The 26,040-nt window shown below is 41.8% G+C and overlaps 1 protein-coding gene across 1 annotated transcript in view; it reads right to left on the bottom strand.

Moving 5' to 3' along the window:
- Positions 1–461: 461 nt before the first annotated feature.
- The window catches only part of LOC124148429 (calbindin-32-like), a 44,549-nt gene continuing 18,970 nt past the window's right edge, over positions 462–26,040 (bottom strand). The window contains exons 3-11 of the mRNA XM_046519515.2: positions 25,599–25,688; positions 17,970–18,056; positions 17,571–17,627; positions 17,142–17,225; positions 6,121–6,176; positions 2,621–2,666; positions 1,826–1,882; positions 1,423–1,494; positions 462–980 (exon numbers count right to left, since the gene is read on the bottom strand). Of these exons, the coding sequence (XP_046375471.1) occupies positions 816–980; positions 1,423–1,494; positions 1,826–1,882; positions 2,621–2,666; positions 6,121–6,176; positions 17,142–17,225; positions 17,571–17,627; positions 17,970–18,056; positions 25,599–25,688 (714 nt within the window). The 3' untranslated portion in view covers positions 462–815. The remainder of the gene's footprint in view (positions 981–1,422; positions 1,495–1,825; positions 1,883–2,620; positions 2,667–6,120; positions 6,177–17,141; positions 17,226–17,570; positions 17,628–17,969; positions 18,057–25,598; positions 25,689–26,040) is intronic.

The raw sequence follows: 26,040 nt of genomic DNA, 5'->3' as shown, positions 1-26,040 counted from the left end.
CGTATCGGAGTGGACTGACGTGTACAGTGTCTACACAGCAACGTGTCGGAGTCACCTGACGTGTACAGTGTCTACACAGCAACGTGTCGGAGTGAACTGACGTGTACAGTGTCTACACAGCATCGTGTTGGAGTCACCTGACGTGTACAGTGTCTACACAGCATCGTGTCGGAGTGAACTGATTGTACAGTGTCTACACAGCATCGTGTTGGAGTCACCTGACGTGTACAGTGTCTACACAGCAACCTGTCGGAGTGAACTGACGTGTACAGTGTCTACACAGCATCGTGTTGGAGTCAGCTGACATGTATAGTGTCTACACATCCAAAGGTTCGGTCAACTGACGTGTACAGTGTATAAAGTGTAAATACTGCCCATCAGCCACGTGTCTAGCAGCCGCACTGTTGAGTGTTTCCTATATTATGAAAACACCCTTTCATAAATGATTACAAATTTTCGGATTTTGTTGCTATCAATTTAATGAACATTCAAGAAATCTATAGTTTGTCGGAAAGCAAGTAAAATAAATGCACATCACCCAAAGAGTCACATGGTTGAAGCAACACATACAGTGCTTTTTATTGATAGACGTTCAGTATGGGAGGAATTGGTGTAGAGAAACCCAAGCCATGTCACAGTGTTTGTGTGAAGATATGCACAGTTATCCAAGTAAGAGGTTCGTGTCTCCCATGCTGGCCTCCAGGCCAGACGTACAGCACAGACACACGTTCTGCTGTCACATTGAACCAGGATTATAAACAGGTGCATGTTGCATGGAAGAGCTGTTATAATGAAGGCCATTGTGGACCGGCTTGTCAGTTTGGATCCTGGGTAAGGGCGGCCGCCAGTCCTTTAGGGCACTCTTCTTGTCTGTTCATCAGGACAACTGTCAGTTCCTCCTTGTTGATTTTGCCCTCCTTGTTTTCACAGGAGAATAACAGTAGGTCTTTCAAGTCAGCCAAATCCTCCGCGTCGTAATCCTTGAAAAAAATCAACACACAACTCAAAATATCACGAGAATATTATTTTGATCGTTATGATCAGACGAAGGTAACTTTCTACACCATAGTGATGTCATAAGGTATGTTGAAGGTAATTTGATTTGTTGAACTCGGCACTCAGCAATATGACGACGGTTTGTAAATAATCGAGTCTGGACCAGACAATCCAGTGGTTGATATCATGAGTATCGATCCACATAACTGGAATACGATTATATGCATCAAACAAGTCAGCAAGCCTTAACACCCTATTCTGATAGTCGCCGCTTACGACAAGCATGGGTTGCTGAAGACCAGTTCTAACTCGAATCTTCACGGGTCGAACATACTTTGAATAAAGTTTATTTTTTGACAAGAAATAAAACCAGAGCATAAATATATCTGGTCACAACAGTGAAATAGTTCGTGAAATATAGCTCACTTCTTGAACCAGTTCCATCAAATCCTTCAGGAAGCCATGCAGTTCATCATTCTCGATACTTTCATTATGATCCTGTGTGAGAAATAACACTACTAAAGCAACCATATTATTCTGACCTTTTTGTATGACTGGTATGCATAGGCATGCTCTAAAATATCACATAATGTCTATTCGTTAAGAGTGACCTTGACCTCAAAACCACTTCAAGTCTATATTACTTTTAATGTGGAATCTACCCCGAGGAATATTACAAAGAGACACATTCCGGAAGTACACAATTAAGTTTTACGTTTAATGTATATACGCAATATACGATGGGTACATATACTGTCTTCCTAATTCTAGTAAGGGGTGTGTTCCATTCAAAGGTGTTCCGACACAAGACGTAGCCAGGTGAACTTACCCTATCGTATAAGGCGAACACCTGTTCCACGTCTTCCTTCGTCAGTTTAGAGGCACTCTGTGGTCAGAAGAAATACCAGCTTGCCGTTATAGTAGAAATTCTCCAGTAGCTAACAATGGAAACCTGTTCCTAATTCTTGAATGGTCACCAAAAACGAAAATTAGGGATGGTTTTAAAGCCACAGTTTTGACGGCGTGTCACATTAATATGGGAGGACAGTCCAAACAAGCGCAGGTCCGAGACGTTTACCACTTTGGTGCCACCCACGAGCAGATGTATGGTGCTGACAAAACAAGGATTATGATTGGGACGAATCTGGTATTCGAACCACTGATCATTGGATCCTGGGACTGCTAAGGGACAGAACTGTGCACAACGAATTCGTGTCGTGAATAGTTTGAATAATTGAGCAACAAGTAAACACTTTGTTGTAATCTAGTAATCTAGTAAAACCACAGGGGGTGGTGGCATAGTCTAGTGGTTAAAGCGCTCACTCGACACGCCGAAGACTCTGGTTTGATTCCCCACATGGGTACAATGTGTGAAGCCCATTTCTGGTGTCCCCTGCCGTGATATTGCTGGAATATTGCTAAGCGGCGTAAAACCACTCAACCACTCACTCACTCTAAAACCATAGGTGTGCCCACTTCAAGAAGCATGTGTTAAAAATCGAATGAGACATATTAATGTAATGGTTGGTACCTGAATGCGCTAGGTAACAGTCGAACTTGTAAAATGAGTGTTTGTACCCAGAAATGCTATTCTGCAGGAAAGCAGGAACACAGCTTTACTCACTTTGAAAATCGGGCGACAGAGAAAGTTCTCTTTCACCGGTAATAGTCTGAAACACATTTATATACACACATCATAATCTTGGCAATTAAATGCGTGTACAAAAAATCTTCGTAACTTATGTTAACATTATCATGAAGATAAACTATTACTACTACTACTACTACTACTACTACTACTACTACTATCACAACCACAACTACTACTACTACTACTATCACCACCACTACCACTACTACTACTACTACTACTACTACTACTACTACGACTACTACTACTACTATCACCACCACAACCACCACTAATACTACTACCACTACTTCTATCACCACCACAACCACCACTACTACTACTACTATTACTATCACCACCACAACCACCACTACTACTACGACTACTTCTATCACAAACACTACCACCACTAATACTACTACTACTACCACTACTACTTCTATCACCACCACAACCACCACTACTACTACTACTACGACTACTACTACCACTATCACCACCACTACCACTACTACTACTACTACGACAACTACTACTATCACAACCACTACCACCACAACCACCACTACTACTACTACTACTACTACTACTACTACTACTACTACTACTACTACCACTATCACCACCACTGCCACCACTTATACTACTACTACCACTACCATTTTCACTAGTACTACTACTACTACTATCACCACCACTACTACTGCCACTACCACTGCTATTTTCACTACTACTACTACTACTACTACTACTACTACTACTACCACTACTACTACTACTTCTACTTCTATCACTACCACCATCACCACTGCTATTTACACTACTACTACTGCTACTACTACTACTACTACTACTACTACCACTACCACTACCACTACCACTACTACTACTTCTATCACTACCACCACCACCACTGCTATTTTCACTACTACTACTGCTACTACTACTACCACTACCACTACTACTACTACTACTACTACTTCTATCACTACCACCACCACCACTTCTATTTACACTATTACTACTGCTACCACTACTAGTACTACTACTACTACTACCACTACTACTACCACTACCACCACTACTACTACTACTTCTATCACTACCACCACCACCACTGCTATTTTCACTACTACTACTGCTACTACTACTACCACTACCACTACTACTACTACTACTACTACTTCCTTCACTACCACCACCACCACTGCTATTTACACTACTACTACTGCTACTACTTCTACTTCTATCACTACCACAACCACCACTGCTATTTACACTACTACTGCTACTACTACTACCACTACCACTACTACTGCTACTACTTCCTTCACTACCACCACCACCACTGCTTTTTACACTACTACTACTGCTACTACTTCTACTTCTATCACTACCACAACCACCACTGCTATTTACACTACTACTGCTACTACTACTACCACTACCACTACTACTGCTACTACTTCCTTCACTACCACCACCACCACTGCTTTTTACACTACTACTACTGCTACTACTACCACTACCACCACCACTGCTATTTTCACTACTGCTACTACTACTACTACTACTACTACTACTACTACTACTACTACCACTACTACTTCTATCACTACCACCACCACCACCACTGCTATTTACACTACTACTGCTACTACTACTACCACTACCACTACTACTGCTACTACTTCCTTCACTACCACCACCACCACTGCTATTTACACTACTACTACTGCTACTACTTCTACTTCTATCACTACCACAACCACCACTGCTATTTACACTACTACTGCTACTACTACTACCACTACCACTACTACTGCTACTACTTCCTTCACTACCACCACCACCACTGCTTTTTACACTACTACTACTGCTACTACTTCTACTTCTATCACTACCACAACCACCACTGCTATTTACACTACTACTGCTACTACTACTACCACTACCACTACTACTGCTACTACTTCCTTCACTACCACCACCACCACTGCTTTTTACACTACTACTACTGCTACTACTACCACTACCACCACCACTGCTATTTTCACTACTGCTACTACTACTACTACTACTACTACTACTACTACCACTACTACTTCTATCACTACCACCACCACCACCACTGCTATTTACACTACTACTGCTACTACTACTACCACTACCACTACTACTGCTACTACTTCCTTCACTACCACCACCACCACTGCTTTTTACACTACTACTACTGCTACTACTACCACTACCACCACCACTGCTATTTTCACTACTGCTACTACTACTACTACTACTACTACCACTACTACTACTACTACTACTACCACTACTACTACGACTTCTATCACTACCATCACCACAACTGCTATTTACACTACTACTGCTACTACTACCACCACCACTGCTATTTTCACTACTACCACTACTACTACTACTACTACTACCACTATTACTACTACTTCTATCACTACCATCACCACCACTGCTATTTTCACTACCACTACTACTACCACTTCTACTACTACTACTATCACTACCACCAGTTTCATCGAGCCACAGCACTACAACACTACAACACCATATTGACAGTAGCGGGTGACCTCGCCGAGGTTTCCGCCTTTCTCTTACCTCCGACCCCACTCCACTGTTGATATTTCCGCCCTTCTCTTAGCTCCGAATACCCGTGCTCGTGGGTTTCCCCGAAGTGGTAAACGTCTGAGACCTGCATCACTTCGGGCTTTCCTCCCACATTAAGCTGACAGGCCGTGATATAACTAGAACACTGTTAAAAGCGGCGTAAAACTCAACTCACTCTCGCTTACCTCCGACCCTACTCTCCTGCTGGTGTTTCCGCGTTTCTCTTACCTCCGACCCTACTCTCCTGCTGGTGTTTCCGCGTTTCTCTTACCTCCGACCCTACTCTCCTGCTGGTGTTTCCGCGTTTCTCTTACCTCCGACCCTACTCTCCTGCTGGTGTTTCCGCCTTTCTCTTACCTCCGACCCTACTCTCCTGCTGGTGTTTCCGCGTTTCTCTTACCTCCGACCCTACTCTCCTGCTGGTTTTTCCGCGTTTCTCTTACCTCCGACCCTACTCTCCTGCTGGTGTTTCCGCGTTTCTCTTACCTCCGACCCTACTCTCCTGCTGGTGTTTCCGCGTTTCTCTTACCTCCGACCCTACTCTCCTGCTGGTGTTTCCGCGTTTCTCTTACCTCCGACCCTACTCTCCTGCTGGTGTTTCCGCGTTTCTCTTACCTCCGACCCTACTCTCCTGCTGGTGTTTCCGCGTTTCTCTTACCTCCGACCCCAACCATCTGCGGGTGTTTCCGCGTTTCTCTAAGCTCGACCCCAACCATCTGCGGGTGTTTCCGCGTTTCTCTTAGCTCCGACCCCAACGATCTGCGGGTGTTTCCGCGTTTCTCTTAATTGCGACCCCAAACTCCCTCATGTATTTCCTTCTCTTTCCGAAATCGTCGAAATCCCTTACTTACTTTGCCATTTCACTGAGTTGCAGCTTCCCATCTTTGTTCCGGTCAAACATCTGTAGCTGAAATAAAATAAAGAATTGAATTGAAACAGGATGTTTGTTTGTTTGTTGTTTAACGCCGCACTCAGCAATATTCCAGCTATATGACGGCGGTCTGTAAATAACAGACAATCCAGTGATTGACATCTTGAGCATCGATCCACGCAACTGAGATACGATGACTTGCATCAACCAAGTCAGCGAGCCTGACCATCAGATCCCGTTAGTCGCCTCTTACGACAAGCATGGTCGCCTTTAACGGCAAGTATGGGTTGCTTGTAACGGATGAAATACAGCTCAGGAACCTACACCTACTGCTGCTACTCCTCCTCCTCCTCCCACTACCAGTACCACTGCCACAGCAACTGCCACTACCACGACCACTGTGTCGGTGATGGTGTGTGTATGAGGGTGAGGTGGGATTGGGGGGAGGGGGGTATTGGGTTTTGTTCAATTCGGTTTATTTCGTAAGCCATCGGCCATCGGCCCATGGTTACATTTGTTTTAAATGGACGTGATGTACACAGCTGTTATTGTGCTGACAATAATGTACTACGAAGTGACATCGCTTGATAGATATAGATAGGTAGCTGTTTAATTAATTTACAATCAGTTGTAGACATAATGATATTAAATTTTTGTTTGGTCGGATATTCACAATATTTCTGTGGTAAGTGATCCATCTTGTTATAACTGGAGCAACCTAACAAAAATGATACTCGTCCTCCACATACCCAGCCTTACAAACACAACATAATCTTCTGTCACTTGGGATATTAGCGTATCTCCCTGTTTCAACACATAGCTGATGGAAAAAAATCTAAAACGAGCAAGCGCCACTCACAATTTATTGATACCCAGCTAAGATACAACTCTGTACCAAACGATACCATGAATAGAGAATAAGAGAAAGATTTACTACCCTTTTCCAGAAGACTATGCCAGTCCTGTTCATAACTACATTTCGACATAAACTCTGACAAAAACGAATGAGGACGACATATACACTGGTTTTCCATTACAGAGCCCAAACCCAAACTGAACAATACAGATTTACACTTTGAGACCCAATTAGTTTTACCATTACTTTCTGCTTGAAGCAACATATAATAACATTTCCTTGGAAAGCGACAATCAGACATACTCAATAACCTTAAGATAAGATATAAAGGATAATGCCCACATTCACCTCGAACCATGTTGTTGGGTTTTGACGATTTGACACCTAGGAAGCCCTTGCAAGGCAATGTATGTATGGTTTCCATTTCATCATTCCGGGGTAGACTCCAGACTTCGGAACCATAGAGCAAAATTGGGACTATTTTCATATCAAATATTTTAAAATATGTCAAGTCGAAGAGGATGTAATTTTATCAATTTTATCCAAGCATTAATTTTTCCCCCTGTAAACCAGCATTAGAGACGTAATTTGACCAGGACAGGCTTCTCGTTAAAGGAACGCCCAAATATTTAAGGGAAGATACACACTCCAACTTTAGACCTTTATAGTACCAGATCTCTTTTCTTGACAACACTCCACCTTTCTTAAAAACAACCACCTCAGTTTTATCCAAATTGACGTCTAAATCATAATCATTACAATACTTTTCTAGAACATCAATACGCTTCTGAAGTCCACCTATTAGTCCACCTGCGATTAGAATAATATCGTCTGCAAACAATAACAGGAATATCTCTGTAATATCAGGATGAAGTTGTATTCCTGGTCCAGAATTCTGTTCAACTTCAGCAGCTAGTTCGTTAATGAACATCGAGAATAAAGGGGGGCTTAACACACAACCCTGACGTACTCCTCTTGGACACTGAAACATTTCAGAAAATGAATGTTTAAATTTAACACTGGCCTTAACAGCTGTATTAATAGACTGTATAGCTTTTATCATTTTGCCAGAGACACCTTTCTTGACTAGTATTGACCATAATTTCATCCGGTTTACACTGTCAAAGGCTTTTGCAAAATCGACAAACAAACCATATACCCTACCCTTACGCTTACTGATATATCTCTGGATAATACACTGTAATACAAAAGATATTATCTATGGTGGAGTAATCATGACGAAAACCAGCCTGGGACTCTGCAATTTTACCAGATGTAGATGTCACACCAAGACGTGATCCTTCTGTTAAAAATAAAAACATACAACTTACTCAGTGCACTAAGAACTGATATACCCCTATAGTTGGATGGGGAATGGATGTCTCTCACTTATGTATCGTAACAATAACTCCCAAAGACCAAGATTCAGGAAAGTGGGCATTATCAAACAACTTATTAAACAGCACTGTAAGATACAGGACAAAAATAGCATTCGCATATTTAAAAATATGTAATATGTTGGTCATTTCCTGCGAATTTATCAAATTTCAAAGAGTTAATAGCACATAGCACCTCCTCTTGTGAAATGGGGTGTCCAGAATATAGCAACTCATATCATCATGACTATCATTAATAGTCGTGTCGGTGTTAACCATATCTTCATCTGTTGGATTGTCAAACACATCTTTAAAATGATCGGCCCATTGTTCTAGTGATATGTTAGGTACATGATTTGCCAAACTCTGAGAAAAAATCCCCGTATGGTAGACTAGAAACATTTACTATTTGGAAGCCTAGATAAAACCTTATTACCCATATATTCATTATAACTTTTCTTTTTATCATGTAATAAACTTGTATAAGTATTTCTTGATTATAAATAACTAACTAAGGTGCTATCATTCTTAAAATGTCTATATAATCTGAGAGACCTCTCTCTCTCTCCCATCCATAGTGCTGACACTCAGTGTCAAACCAGGTTTGTGAGCGACTGTTGCGAGACTTACAAGTCCTTTTCATTCATTGAGCAGCTCTACAAATGGCCTTTGTGAATGATTTAATAGCACCATCTATATTATCTGGTAGTAACAGAGTACATTGTTCAAAACAATCAACCACATGTGGCAGTACAAGATTATCCCTGAACTGTTGTAGTGTCGCCATGTCCCACACATAGTGGTAGTTTTCACGAGGCGCACGTGCGGCCCCTGCTGTTTCAACGGGAATCTCCTGATCACGTGCTTGAAATGAACAAGATAGTGGAAGGTGTGAGGATTCTGCCCTCGACACAATATCAAATCTGTTACAGTGGAAGAAGAGACTGTTGGATACAATAATGTAGTCAATTACACTGGAGCCTGAGTGACCGATGTAAGTATAATCACCTATACCTAAATCTGCACCACATCGACCATTTAGAATAGACCTGTCGAGAGCGGCACACATATTTACATATATATTTTCCGGCATTGTTTACCATGATATCGCATGATATTTTTATCTATGTTGATACTGTCGGACAGACTTGACATATTCTCGCCACATCGGCGATATCATCGTCAATATGATCAGACAGTGTCCCTGTCCGGGCGTTGAAATCCCCGCCTTTGAGGATATGTATATCTCTGTTTAATGACCCAATAACTTCTATAAGTGAGTTAGAGAATAAAGTCAAACCACACTGTTAATAAACCATCTTGATCCTGGCGGATTGACATATACACAGCAAATAAGAATGTCTTTTTCGATATTAAATACACATTTATCTAAAAGTAAAAATATAGCATTGTCTGCAATTCTGGACCATTTCACATAGACACTGACGGATTTTTTCACAATCATGGTTAAGCATCCTGAGAATCGTCCTGTCAGCTGTTTTAATTGCATTTAGGCTGTAAAGTTGTGGAATATCTGGTCATAAGGAAAGTCAATTGTCCATGTCTCTATTACTCCAACAAGGTCTGCATTAGATAAAAAGTTTATAAAGTTTACTTTATTTACCAAACCAGATATATTCCTGAAGAGGAGCTCAGTTGATAATGATTGTTTTGGACATCGACGAGAATTTGCTTGGACTGGACCACATCCCTATTTGCCAGCACTGGGCGTGTTATGACCAGCTTGCTCAGTATCATCAGATCTCTCACCAGTGTAAGCAGTATATGCTGCGTCTTGATTGGCGTCAGTAACAATAAGTGCGCCATTCTTGACGTGTCCTCATTTGTTTTGTACACGTAGTTCTTGTAGCTTATTTAGCGCCCTCTGTGTTAGATCGCTGGCGATTCCATACCCTGAACTTTTGATGTCGCTACGTCGACTAAGGGAACGTATTTTCCAGTCGATAGTAAGGAATTGGATAATAATTGGCCTTGGCCGCTTTGAATGTGAAGATCGATGCCCAAGTCTGTGCGCTTCGGCAATATCATGTTGACGTATCTCAAAGATGTCATCTGTTGTATTACCCGAGTTTAGAATGTCACAAACTACATAATTTTGTTTTCATCAATGTTTTCCGAAACTCCAAATAACAAAACATTGTTCTTTCTGCTATATTGTTCTAGTCTTTCCACTTCGTTCTGTAACTGTATCTCTGTAGCTGTGGGATCTACTGGTATACTGTGAGTCTGCTCTATTTGGTCCAAACGTTCGTTTACTGTCTCAATATCTAAACGTAATATAGTCTGTTCACCCTTTAGGTCTTCCATATTTCGCTTAATATCTTCCATGGTAGCACCGAGTTTGCGAGTTTGGGCTTTAATGTCCCAAAGGTCACGTGCAAGCTCACTTTTCATTGAACGAAGTTCCTGCATAATCTCTGAATTTAAAGCAGTAAGTTCAGAACTGTCAATACCTTTACCATTCGCTCCCCGAAAGTAGAATATTATTCCAGCATGTACTGATGATACAGCTCGCGTTGTACATACAGGTCAGTAACACATATGTAGCAATTAGAAGAAAGCCTACATCAACATACGGCGACCAATTCGAGTGAGGGGTTTTGTTCCTCCTGATGTGCCCGAAATGGGCAATAACGAGTAAATGTATCGGTGTTCAAATTTGTTACAGTTGTATTAAAGGCAAATACGGTCATGTTATATCTATTCTTAAACCTCCTAGGATATCAATCTCGTGTGGGAGCCATTTTTTCTAACGTACAGGGTGACGAGTCAATCAAATGTGGCTCTGCGTCTAAGATTTTCCAGAATACACTATAGGTAGGTATAAGGGCAATGTGTATCCTTAAAAACCATGGATAAAACTGATATCTGAGTGACCCTTTTGTCTACCTACCGAAAACATGCTTTTCCTGGTAATCTTGTAGGCTTGGAAAGAGCCTTTTACATATAATTGATACACTATTAAGAAGAGTTTCCCAGTGCCATCAGATTTGGTGTACCTGTACCTAGACCGCTGACAAGCGAAGTAATGAACTCTTTCAAGTGCATCGATCTTTTGATAACCCCAAATGTCTCATTCCTATAGAGACATTGGCTGAATGTTTGTATCAACTATTTCAAAATGGGATTTAAGCGGCATTTTGCCATATGTGCACTGAAGTTTCAAAATTCTGCAAAAAATAGAGTTCAACGGATTTATGGATGGACCGAGATACTTGACACCACATCATCAACTGGAAACAGAAGGAACATTTTGTGCAAATTTGGATACCGTTGAATTCTTCCTTCACATAGTTCTAAAATGTCTTTGACTTAGTCATTGATATACAGAGAAGATAACACAGGACGGCACACACACAACTGTTTGGCAAGCCAATAGGACTCAGGACACTGAGTGCATGTACCTGTCACATATCACACATGGTTTTACAGAAGCACACGTGGATTTAATGTTTTCCTGACCAAAATGACCTAGAAGATAAAGACGCTTAGATATGTCTACAGTGACCAAGGCCTTCTTGAAATCTACAAAGGTTAAATAAAATATGCCTCTTCTTTCACTTTGATATTTTCTATACAAGTGTTTAAAGTAAACAATTATCTGTATAATTGCATATGTCGGCTGAAATCCAGCATGTTTCTCGTTGATGTTTCGTCGTTTATTGCCAGATATTGCAGTGTGAAATGTAGCGGACATAAGGTGACATTTCCACTGCTGATGTTAATCCGTGAATAAGGATGAGTAATCTAGAAAACTAATAGTTTGTAGTTGAACTTGTCTTCTACCAACCTATGCTATATGACATGAATTACAGAAGCATATCTTCATTTCCAGTGTGACACCGATCTCGTGCATCGCATCTTACATCTTCATGTTTCATCATCAAGTTTCTGGTTCACTGCTGTAGGTGTAATACGAGGGTCACGCAGTTACAGGGCGAATGTGGCATAAGGATTGTATGACACACTGTCCTCTGGAACAGATGTGATGTGAGGACACTGTCCTCTGGAACAGATGTGATGTGAGGACACTGTCCTCTGGAACAGATGTGATGTGAGGACACTGCTCTCTGTAACAGATGTGATGTGAGGACACTGCCCTCTGGAACAGATGTGACGTGAGGACACTGCCCTCTGTAACAGATGTGACGTGAGGACACTGCCCTCTGTAACAGATGTGACGTGAGGACACTGCCCTCTGTAACAGATGTGACGTGAGGACACTGCCCTCTGTAAAAGATGTGACGTGAGGACACTGCCCTCCGGAACAGATGTGATGTGAGGACACTGCTCTCCGTAACAGATGTGATGTGAGGACACTGTCCTCTGGAACAGATGTGATGTGAGGACACTGCCCTCTGTAACAGATGTGACGTGAGGACACTGCCCTCTGGAACAGATGTGACGTGAGGACACTGCTCTCTGTAACAGATGTGATGTGAGGACACTGCCCTCTGGAACAGATGTGACGTGAGGACACTGCCCTCTGGAACAGATGTGACGTGAGGACACTGCCCTCTGTAACAGATGTGACGTGAGGACATGTCTTTGTGACACACTCTAAGGAGGAAAGATTTTCGAGACACACTGGTTTTGTGCTGATCGTCTGGAGTTACAGTGGTAAATTGCATCCTGCAGAAGATGTTTTTTCTGGTCATTTCAGAATCGAATGCTTTTCCTCACGAGTATTAATTGAAAAGCTCTTTTTCCCATGATTACTGGGGACAACAATTGAAATTAATTATTGATGAACTTAGCATTGATGCATATCGCCATGAACACGTGATTTAGAACAGAAAACATCGATTGCAAAAGGTGGTGTCATAAGATATTCAGTTTAACGGTTGTCATCATTCTCAGTGATACGTGGTGGAGACCAACAACCTAAGGTGCAGTCGACCTTGACCATTTCACCATTAGGTTTACATAGACTATGCGGACAAATGTATTGATGAACACCACAATATCGCCTTGTTAGAGGAGCAAGTCCTTTGTGTAGTAGATGATGCTTGAAAGGATTATGCTTATGTTTTGTAGATGAGGTGGAGACTTTTGTTAAACTAGCTACTACAGCAGAACGTCGATTTTGTGAACAATTGTTTATACCCTTAACTAACTCTAATTGAAAAATTGTTTATAACTTGAACTAACTCTACGTAAACCTTTTTACATTCATTTGTACGTGTGGTGAATTGTCCTCAATACCCAAATCGTACCTGATCATGAAAACAATTATCCTCACTGCATACCACTAGTTATCTGTTCTTACTGCATACCATCGTATCAATATATGTAGTTATCTGTTCTTACTACATACCATCGTATCAATATATGTAGTTATCTGTTCTTACTACATACCATCGTATCAATATATGTAGTTATCTGTTCTTACTACATACCATCGTATCAATATATGAAGTTATCTGTTCTTACTACATATCATCGTATCATGATATGTAGTTATCTGTTCTTACTACATACCATCGTATCAATATATGTAGTTATCTGTTCTTACTACATACCATCGTAGTTATCTGTTCATACTACATACCATCGTATCAATATATGTAGTTATCTGTTCTTACTACATACCATCGTATCAATATATGTAGTTATCTGTTCATACTACATACCATCGTATCAATATATGTAGTTATCTGTTCTTACTACACACCATCGTATCAATATATGTAGTTATCTGTTCTTACTACATACCATCGTATCAATATATGTAGTTATCTGTTCTTACTACACACCATCGTATCAATATATGTAGTTTTCTGTTCTTACTACGTACCATCGTATCAATATATGTAGTTATCTGTTCATACTGCATACCATCGTATCAATATATGTAGTTATCTATTCTTACTACATACCATCGTACCAGCACATGTGTCGACCTGTTCTTACTACACACCATCGTATCAATATATGTAGTTATCTGTTCTTACTACACACCATCGTATCAATATATGTAGCTATCTGTTCTTACTACATACCATCGTATCAATATATGGGTTATCTGTTCTTACTACACACCATCGTATCAATATATGTAGTTATCTGTTCTTACTACATACCATCGTATCAATATATGTAGTTATCTGTTCTTACTACACACCATCATATCAATATATGTAGTTATCTGTTCATACTACATACCATCGTATCAATATATGTAGTTATCTGTTCTTACTACATACCATCGTACCACCACATGTGTCGACCTGTTCATACTACATACCATCGTATCAGCATATGTGGTTATCTGTTCATACTACATACCATCGTACCCGCACATGTGGGTATCTGTTCATACTACATACCATCGTATCAGCATATGTGGTTATCTATTCATACTACATACCATCGTATCAGCACATGTGGTTATCTGTTCATACAACATACAATCGTACCAGCACATGTGATTATCTGTTCATACTAAATACCATCGTATCAGCATATGTGATTATCTGTTCATACTACATACCATCGTATCAGCACATGTGGGTATCTGTTCAAACTACATACCATCGTACCAGCATATGTGGTTATCTGCTCTGAATACATACCATCGTATCAGCATATGTGGTTATCTGTTCTTAATACATACCATAGTATCAGCACATGTGGTTATCTGTTCTTAATACATACCATAGTATCAGCACATGTGGTTATCTGTTCTTAATACATACCATAGTATCAATGTATGTGTCGACCTGTTCTTACTACATACCATCGTATCAGCACATGTGGTTATCTGTTCATACTACATACCATCGTATCAGCACATGTGGTTATCTGTTCTTACTACATACCATCGTACCAGCACATGTGGTTATCTGTTCTTACTACATACCATCGTACCAGCACATGTGGTTATCTGTTCTTACTACATACCATCGTATCAGCATATGTGGTTATCTGTTCTTACTACATACCATCGTATCAGCACATGTGGTTATCTGTTCATACTACATACCATCGTATCAGTATATGTGGTTATCTGTTCTTACTACATACCATCGTATCAGCACATGTGGTTATCTGTTCATACTACATACCATCGTACCACGACATGTGGTAATCTGTTCTTACAACATACCATCGTATCAGCATATGTGGTTATCTGTTCTTAATACATACCATAGTATCAGCACATTTGGGTATCTGTTCTTAATACATACCATAGTATCAATGTATGTGTCAACCTGTTCTTACTACATACCATCGTATCAGCACATGTGGTTATCTGTTCATACTACATACCATCGTATCAGCACATGTGGTTATCTGTTCATACTACATACCATCGTATAAGTATATGTGGTTATCTGTTCTTACTATATACCATCGTATCAGAATATGTGGTTATCTATTCATACTACATACCATCGTATCAGCACATGTGGTTATCTGTTCATACTACATACCATCGTACCAGCACATGTGGTAATCTGTTCTTACAACATACCATCGTATCAGCATATATGGTTATCTGTTCGTAATACATACCTTCGTATCAGCACATGTGGTTATCTGTTCATACTACATACCATCGTACCAGCACATGTGGTTATCTGTTCTTACTACATACCATTGTATCAGCATATATGGTCATCTGTTCGTAATACATACCATAGTATCAATGTATGTGTCGACCTGTTCTTACTACACACCATCGTATCAGCACATGTGGGTATCTGTTCATACTACATACCATCGTATCAGCATATGTGGTTATCTGCTCTTAATACATACCATCGTATCAGCATATGTGGTTATCTGTTCTTAATACATACCATAGTATCAGCACATGTGGTTATCTGTTCTTAATACATACCATAGTATCAATGTATGTGTCGACCTGTTCTTACTACATACCATCGTATCAGCACATGTGGTTATCTGTTCATACTACATACCATCGTATCAGCACATGTGGTTATCTGTTCTTACTACATACCATCGTACCAGCACATGTGGTTATCTGTTCTTACTACATACCATCGTACCAGCACATGTGGTTATCTGTTCTTACTACATACCATCGTATCAGCATATGTGGTTATCTGTTCTTACTACATACCATCGTATCAGCACATGTGGTTATCTGTTCATACTACATACCATCGTATCAGTATATGTGGTTATCTGTTCTTACTACATACCATCGTATCAGCACATGTGGTTATCTGTTCATACTACATACCATCGTACCAGCACATGTGGTTATCTGTTCTTACTACATACCATCGTATCAGCATATATGGTTATCTGTTCGTAATACATACTATAGTATCAATGTATGTGTCGACCTGTTCTTACTACACACCATCGTATTAGCACATCTGGTTATCTGTTCTTACTACATACCATCGTACCAATGTATGTATGTTTGTTTGTTCGTTTGTTGTTTAACGCCGCACTCAGCAATATTCCAGCTATATGACGGCGGTCTGTAAATAATTGAGTCTGGACCAGACAATCCAGTGATTAACAATATGAGCATCGATCCACGCAATTGGGATACGATGACATGCATCAGTTAACTCAGCGAACCTGACCACCCGATCCCGTTAGTCGCCTCTTACGACAAGCATAGTCGCTTTTTACAGCAAACATGGGTTGCTGAAAATGTATTCTACCCCGGATATTCACGGGTCATATCAATGTATGTGATGACCTCTTCTTACTACATACCATCGTATCAGCATATGTGGTTTGTCTGTTCTTACTACATACCATTGTATCAGCATATGTGATGAGCTGTTCTTCAGAAACTTCTCTTTCTTTTTTCGACTGCTTGAGAAGGTCGTAAAGAAAATTCTGTAAAAAGCGAAAGTGCGAAAATGATGAAACCCGACGGTGACAGTCATCCAGTGACAGTAGAGTACATATTACTCCCTGTAACAATGTTGACATCCCTGCCATTATAACCTTGGTCACACCGACAGAACGACGATATGATTATACTTATTCATTATTGTTCATAGCATCTACCATTTGATTCGAGTAGAGGTGTGTTCAGAGTTCTAGCATATTTGGTTTCTGTACCAGTATGGTATCTAATTATTATTTGTGTGGTATAATTTCATTTGACAATAGGTCCTTCGTAAAACCTTACACCTGTACAGCCTATTATCTGCAGCTATTTAGAGGTGGTCTTTGTACCTTGAGTTCGTCTGCTTCAATGTAGCCGCTGTGGTCGGTGTCGTACTGGCGCCAGATCTGGAGACACACAGATAGGATTTTGTCGAAAAAAATATATTGCCCCAGGAAAAGCTTAAAAACAAAACTGTCAGCCGCGAAAAAAGTTTTGCTACAAGACTGTTTTTATACAAAAGTATTTAGGCTCATAGTTTGTTTGTTTTTAAATCAGGTTTTGCAGATGTAGCTGATAAAATAACTAGTCTCCACACAAAGTCTGTAAATCACATTATCATATAATGGAAAAACCAAGGCTCGCTAAATACAATGTTTATTCCTAATACAGGATATTTACCATCCCTAAATACACTCGCGTGATAACCTCTATGTATTACCAGCACATGAAGGGATATTTACACCTACCTTCATGAACTCCACGCTGGACTCTAAAGGATGTTCATGCCGAAATAACAACAGAAAATTTTCCTCCATAGGCAAAATCTGGGCTAACTGAAATATATTAAAAGCACAAAAAAGTTGACAGTAACTGCTGATGAACACAACCACTAACGGAAACTTCAGTCGCAGTTTTACTGATCTGGTGATATTACTAATAGAAAGTTCAATGAAAGTGTCCACATGTCCACCTCCTGCTCGGGCTACCTGCCTGTACCTGCCTGTACCTTGCGTCATGTTGCAAAAACTACACCTCAGCTTTAAAATCCCTCCTGTAAAGTTTGGTGTAACTTACGAGACATAATCGAGGAATGCCTAGAAGAATCAAAGAATCATCCCGAATAAACACAACCGTATCTTACAAAGACAGTTGACACACACTATAAACATGACTGGACAGAGGACAACAAGGCGGATGTGTAATCCCTAAAAGGGAGGAATCAAGCGTTCAATCAGTGGATGGCTTCTTCGGCGTTAACCTTACAGTCCTGCATCATTGTTACAACACATACCATGGCAAACGTTTCAAGGCTCGAGTATGTTTTCACATTCCAATTAAGTTAGTGTATTTAGTTGACCCAACATCTTCTCATCTGATCGATATTGAACTGGCTACACGATCCACGTATACTATCGACTGTGCTATGGCTGACACGAGCAAAACCCACTATTTCTGCAAATTGACATGGTATTAACTAAACGATTTATCGACAAGTCACGTTGCCTACGTTCACAAGTAACGAATGTCATATATGTTGTGGGAGTAAAGAACGACATATATTAAGGATCTATGATAAACATTGATGTGCTATATTCTTCACTACGGTCGACATCAATACAGGATAAAATATGAGTGTACCGTTAGGAGACAAACTTAAAGTTGCTCCCGACAACACACGCAATGCTACTGGAGGAGCATCCTTGGTGAACCAGGGTGCTATCTCCATTATATTGTAATGAGACCCTAAACCCTTCATGCCGGAAGTCACGTCACAATCTCATTTTCTCTTATCACTAAACTAGAAATGATATGACGTCTCGCTTATCACTATAACTTGATTGGACGGCTATTTTTAGCGTCATGTCCAAATGAAATTGATCGGGTGAACTTAAAATAACAGTATGGAGATACTGAATAATTGAAGATACAATTGTAGTGGCTGTAAAAGTTTCAGATAGTGCTGGTTGTAGCTGTCATGTAGGTACATGGTGGAAGTTTCAGATAGTGCTGGTTGTAGCTGTCATGTATGTACATAGTGGAAGTTTCAGATAGTGCTGGTTGTAGCTGTCATGTATGTACATGGTGGTAGTTGGACGTAGTGCTGGTTGTAGCTGTCATGTATGTACATGGTGGTAGTTGGACGTAGTGCTGGTTGTAGCTGTCATGTATGTACATGGTGGTAGTTGGAGGTAGTGCTGGTTGTAGCTGTCATGTAGGTACATGGTGGTAGTTGGAGGTAGTGCTGGTTGTAGCTGTCATGTAGGTACATGGTGGTAGTTGGAGGTAGTGCTGGTTGTAGCTGTCATGTATGTACATGGTGGTAGTTGGAGGTAGTGCTGGTTGTAGCTGTCATGTATGTACATGGTGGTAGTTGGAGGTAGTGCTGGTTGTAGCTGTCATGTAGGTACATGGTGGTAGTTGGAGGTAGTGCTGGTTGTAGCTGTCATGTATGTACATGGTGGAAGTTTCAGATAGTGCTGGTTGTAGCTGTCATGTAGGTACATGGTGGTAGTTGGAGGTAGTGCTGGTTGTAGCTGTCATGTATGTACAGTGGTAGTTGGAGGTAGTGCTGGTTGTAGCTGTCATGTATGTACATGGTGGAAGTTTCAGATAGTGCTGGTTGTAGCTGTCATGTATGTACATGGTGGTAGTTGGAGGTAGTGCTGGTTGTAGCTGTCATGTAGGTACATGGTGGTAGTTGGAGGTAGTGCTGGTTGTAGCTGTCATGTATGTACATGGTGGTAGTTGGAGGTAGTGCTGGTTGTAGCTGTCATGTAGGTACATGGTGGTAGTTGGAGGTAGTGCTGGTTGTAGCTGTCATGTATGTACATGGTGGAAGTTTCAGATAGTGCTGGTTGTAGCTGTCATGTAGGTACATGGTGGTAGTTGGAGGTAGTGCTGGTTGAAGCTGTCATGTATGTACATGGTGGTAGTTGGAGGTAGTGCTGGTTGTAGCTGTCATGTAGGTACATGGTGGTAGTTGGAGGTAGTGCTGGTTGTAGCTGTCATGTATGTACAGTGGTAGTTGGAGGTAGTGCTGGTTGTAGCTGTCATGTATGTACATGGTGGAAGTTTCAGATAGTGCTGGTTGTAGCTGTCATGTATGTACATGGTGGTAGTTGGAGGTAGTGCTGGTTGTAGCTGTCATGTATGTACATGTTGGTAGTTGGAGGTAGTGCTGGTTGTAGCTGTCATGTATGTACATGGTGGTAGTTGGAGGTAGTGCTGGTTGTAGCTGTCATGTATGTACATGGTGGTAGTTGGAGGTAGTGCTGGTTGTAGCTGTCATGTAGGTACATGGTGGTAGTTGGAGGTAGTGCTGGTTGTAGCTGTCATGTAGGTACATGGTGGTAGTTGGAGGTAGTGCTGGTTGTAGCTGTCATGTATGTACATGGTGGAAGTTTCAGATAGTGCTGGTTGTAGCTGTCATGTATGTACATGGTGGTAGTTGGAGGTAGTGCTGGTTGTAGCTGTCATGTATGTACAGTGGTAGTTGGAGGTAGTGCTGGTTGTAGCTGTCATCTATGTACATGGTGGAAGTTTCAGATAGTGCTGGTTGTAGCTGTCATGTATGTACATGGTGGTAGTTGGAGGTAGTGCTGGTTGTAGCTGTCATGTAGGTACATGGTGGTAGTTGGAGGTAGTGCTGGTTGTAGCTGTCATGTATGTACATGGTGGTAGTTGGAGGTAGTGCTGGTTGTAGCTGTCATGTAGGTACATGGTGGTAGTTGGAGGTAGTGCTGGTTGTAGCTGTCATGTATGTACATGGTGGTAGTTGGAGGTAGTGCTGGTTGTAGCTGTCATGTATGTACATGGTGGAAGTTTCAGACAGTGCTGGTTGTAGCTGTCATGTAGGTACATGGTGGTAGTTGGAGGTAGTGCTGGTTGTAGCTGTCATGTATGTACATGGTGGTAGTTGTAGGTAGTGCTGGTTGTAGCTGTCATGTAGGTACATGGTGGTAGTTGGAGGTAGTGCTGGTTGTAGCTGTCATGTATGTACAGTGGTAGTTGGAGGTAGTGCTGGTTGTAGCTGTCATGTATGTACATGGTGTTAGTTGGAGGTAGTGCTGGTTGTAGCTGTCATGTAGGTACATGGTGGTAGTTGGAGGTAGTGCTGGTTGTAGCTGTCATGTATGTACAGTGTTAGTTGGAGGTAGTGCTGGTTGTAGCTGTCATGTATGTACATGGTGGAAGTTTCAGATAGTGCTGGTTGTAGCTGTCATGTATGTACATGGTGGTAGTTGGAGGAAGTGCTGGTTGTAGCTGTCATGTAGGTACATGGTGGTAGTTGGAGGTAGTGCTGGTTGTAGCTGTCATGTATGTACATGGTGGTAGTTGGAGGTAGTGCTGGTTGTAGCTGTCATGTAGGTACATGGTGGTAGTTGGAGGTAGTGCTGGTTGTAGCTGTCATGTATGTACATGGTGGTAGTTGGAGGTAGTGCTGGTTGTAGCTGTCATGTAGGTACATGGTGGTAGTTGGAGGTAGTGCTGGTTGTAGCTGTCATGTATGTACATGGTGGAAGTTTCAGATAGTGCTGGTTGTAGCTGTCATGTATGTACATGGTGGTAGTTGGAGGTAGTGCTGGTTGTAGCTGTCATGTATTCACAGTCGTAGTTGGAGGTAGTGCTGGTTGTAGCTGTCATTTATTTACATGGTGGTAGTTGGAGGAAGTGCTGGTTGTAGCTGTCATGTAGGTACATGGTGGTAGTTGGAGGTAGTGCTGGTTGTAGCTGTCATGTATGTACAGTGGTAGCTGGAGGTAGTGCTGGCTGTAGCTGTCATGTATGTACAGTGGTAGTTGGAGGTAGTGCTGGTTGTAGCTGTATGGTGGTAGTTGGAGGTAGTGCTGGTTGTAGCTGTCATGTATGTACAGTGGTAGTTGGAGGTAGTGCTGGTTGTAGCTGTCATGTAGGTACATGGTGGTAGTGCTGGTTGTAGCTGTCATGTATGTACATGGTGGTAGTTGGAGGTAGTGCTGGTTGTAGCTGTCATGTATGTACAGTTGTAGTTGGAGGTAGTGCTGGTTGTAGCTGTCATGTATGTACATGGTGGTAGTTAGAGGTAGTGCTGGTTGTAGCTGTCATGTAGGTACATGGTGGTAGTTGTAGGTAGTGCTGGTTGTAGCTGTAATGTATGTACATGGTGGTAGTTGGAGGTAGTGCTGGTTGTAGCTGTCATGTATGTACAGTTGTAGTTGGAGGTAGTGCTGGTTGTAGCTGTCATGTATGTACATGGTGGTAGTTGGAGGTAGTGCTGGTTGTAGCTGTCATGTATGTACATGGTGGTAGTTGGAGGTAGTGCTGGTTGTAGCTGTCATGTATGTACATGGTGGTAGTTGGAGGTAGTGCTGGTTGTAGCTGTCATTTATGTATATGGTGGTAGTTGGAGGTAGTGCTGGTTGTAGCTGTCATGTATGTATATGGTGGTAGTTGGAGGAAGTGCTGATTGTAGCTGTCATGTAGGTACATGGTGGTAGTTGGAAGTTGTGCTGGTTGTAGCTGTCATGTATGTACAGTTGTAGTTGGAGGTAGTGCTGGTTGTAGCTGTCATGTATGTACATGGTGGTGAGGTGAGGTGTAATGAGGTGAAATTGGGTTTAACGTCGCGTCCGTACATGGTGGTAGTTGGAGGTAGTGCTGGTTGTAGCTGTCATGTATGTACAGTGTTAGTTGGAGGTAGTGCTGGTTGTAGCTGTCATGTAGGTACATGGTGGTAGTTGGAGGTAGTGCTGGTTGTAGCTGTCATGTAGGTACATGGTGGTAGTTGGAGGTAGTGCTGGTTGTAGCTGTCATGTATGTACATGGTGGTAGTTGGAGGTAGTGCTGGTTGTAGCTGTCATGTGTGTACAGTGGTAGTTGGAGGTAGTGCTGGTTGTAGCTGTCATGTAGGTACATGGTGGCAGTTGGAGGTAGTGCTGGTTGTAGCTGTCATGTAGGTACATGGAGGTAGTGCTGGTTGTAGCTGTCATTTATTTACATGGTGGTAGTTGGAGGTAGTGCTGGTTGTAGCTGTCATGTAGGTACATGGTGGTAGTTAGAGGTAGTGCTGGTTGTAGCTGTCATGTATGTACATGGTGGTAGTTGGAAGTAGTGCTGGTTGTAGCTGTCATGTATGTACATGGTGGTAGTTGGAGGTAGTGCTGGTTGTAGCTGTCATGTAGGTACATGGTGGTAGTTGTAGGTAGTGCTGGTTGTAGCTGTCATGTAGGTACATGGTGGTAGTTGGAGGCAGTGCTGGTTGTAGCTGTCATGTAGGTACATGGTGGTAGTTGGAAGTTGTGCTGGTTGTAGCTGTCATGTAGGTACATGGTGGTAGTTGGAGGTAGTGCTGGTTGTAGCTGTCATGTATGTACATGGTGGTAGTTGGAGGTAGTGCTGGTTGTAGCTGTCATGTATGTACAGTTGTAGTTGGAGGTAGTGCTGGTTGTAGCTGTCATGTATGTACATGGTGGTAGTTGGAGGTAGTGCTGGTTGTAGCTGTCATGTATGTACATGGTGGTAGTTGGAGGTAGTGCTGGTTGTAGCTGTCATGTATGTACATGGTGGTAGTTGGAGGTAGTGCTGGTTGTAGCTGTCATTTATGTATATGGTGGTAGTTGGAGGTAGTGCTGGTTGTAGCTGTCATGTATGTATATGGTGGTAGTTGGAGGAAGTGCTGATTGTAGCTGTCATGTAGGTACATGGTGGTAGTTGGAAGTTGTGCTGGCTGTAGCTGTCATGTATGTACAGTTGTAGTTGGAGGTAGTGCTGGTTGTAGCTGTCATGTATGTACATGGTGGTGAGGTGAGGTGTAATGAGGTGAAATTGGGTTTAACGTCGCGTCCGTACATGGTGGTAGTTGGAGGTAGTGCTGGTTGTAGCTGTCATGTATGTACATGGTGGTGAGGTGTGGTGAGGTGAAATTGGGTTGAACGTCGCGTCCGTACATGGTGGTAGTTGGAGGTAGTGCTGGTTGTAGCTGTCATGTATGTACAGTGTTAGTTGGAGGTAGTGCTGGTTGTAGCTGTCATGTAGGTACATGGTGGTAGTTGGAGGTAGTGCTGGTTGTAGCTGTCATGTAGGTACATGGTGGTAGTTGGAGGTAGTGCTGGTTGTAGCTGTCATGTATGTACATGGTGGTAGTTGGAGGTAGTGCTGGTTGTAGCTGTCATGTGTGTACAGTGGTAGTTGGAGGTAGTGCTGGTTGTAGCTGTCATGTAGGTACATGGTGGTAGTTGGAGGTAGTGCTGGTTGTAGCTGTCATGTAGGTACATGGAGGTAGTGCTGGTTGTAGCTGTCATTTATTTACATGGTGGTAGTTGGAGGTAGTGCTGGTTGTAGCTGTCATGTAGGTACATGGTGGTAGTTAGAGGTAGTGCTGGTTGTAGCTGTCATGTATGTACATGGTGGTAGTTGGAAGTAGTGCTGGTTGTAGCTGTCATGTATGTACATGGTGGTAGTTGGAGGTAGTGCTGGTTGTAGCTGTCATGTAGGTACATGGTGGTAGTTGGAGGTAGTGCTGGTTGTAGCTGTCATTTATTTACATGGTGGTAGTTGGAGGAAGTGCTGATTGTAGCTGTCATGTATGTACAGTGGTAGTTGGAGGTAGTGCTGGTTGTAGCTGTCATGTATGTACATGGTGGTAGTTGGAGGTAGTGCTGGTTGTAGCTACCATGTAGGTACATGGTGGTAGTTGGAGGTAGTGCTGGTTGTAGCTATCATGTACTTCCAGGTGGGTAGTTGGAGGTAGTGCTAGTTGTAGCTGTCATGTATGTACAGTGGTAGTTGGAGGTAGTGCTGGTTGTAGCTGTCATGTATGTACATGGTGGTAGTTGGAGGTAGTGCTGGTTGTAGCTATCATGTAGGTACATGGTGGTAGTTGGATGTAGTGCTGGTTGTAGCTGTCATGTATTCACAGTGGTAGTTGGAGGTAGTGCTGGTTGTAGCTGTCATTTATTTACATGGCGGTAGTTGGAGGAAGTGCTGATTGTAGCTGTCTTGTAGGTACATGGTGGTAGTTGGAGGTTGTGCTGGTTGTAGCTGTCATGTATGTACAGTGGTAGTTGGAGGTAGTGCTGGTTGTAGCTGTCATGTAGGTACAGTGGTAGTTGGAGGAAGTATTGGCTTTAGCTTCATGTACTAGTGGTAGTTTGAGGTATTTTTGATTGTAGTAACCTAATTATTGCTGTATTAAAATGAAATTGTAATGATGACGATGTTATTTACATGTATACCAGGGGGCCGCGTTTGGTCCAGAGGTCGGATAGCAAGTATTGCACTATGTCAGTGTTCAACCGTTCTTTACTTCAACATATGGATTAGTCATCCTTTATACGTGTGCTTCGTATTAGCGATTGGAAGGTGTACGCTGTCCGGGTTGTCTCTATTGTTCCTACCTCAGTGATGTCTATTTTCCCGTCTCCATTTTCATCAAAGGCGTTAAGCATAAGGTCCTTTGCATCATCCAGGGCAGCCTGAGACACCACCTGTGAGACAAGGCCAGATTCATTATAACAAACGTTCTCGAACAACAGTGTAGCAAGCTCTTAGCGCATAACCATGTGTTACACTGTCAATTACTAGTGTTGTTTGCCATGATAACGTAGCTTGACCTACAGAACTGTGTAATGTTGTAGAACATTTGACGTGCGATAGAGCGTACTCCATCTTCTATTCATGTTTATATTCCTTTTAACATCACAAACACCATCAACATTGATTTCCACAGTTGCTTGCAATATGTTACCATTCACAGCTGGGTAACGGACATATGACACATTTGTATTGATCATCGTCATCATCAGTAACGATAGTAACACAATTATGGATGTATGACAT

This window comes from Haliotis rufescens, unplaced genomic scaffold (assembly GCF_023055435.1).
Source record: "Haliotis rufescens isolate VD_foot unplaced genomic scaffold, xgHalRufe1.0.p SCAF_19, whole genome shotgun sequence".
In the NCBI taxonomy this organism is placed as follows: domain Eukaryota; kingdom Metazoa; phylum Mollusca; class Gastropoda; order Lepetellida; family Haliotidae; genus Haliotis; species Haliotis rufescens.
The sequence above is the reverse complement of the archived record's forward strand: the minus strand, read 5'-3'. Positions and strand labels throughout refer to the sequence as shown.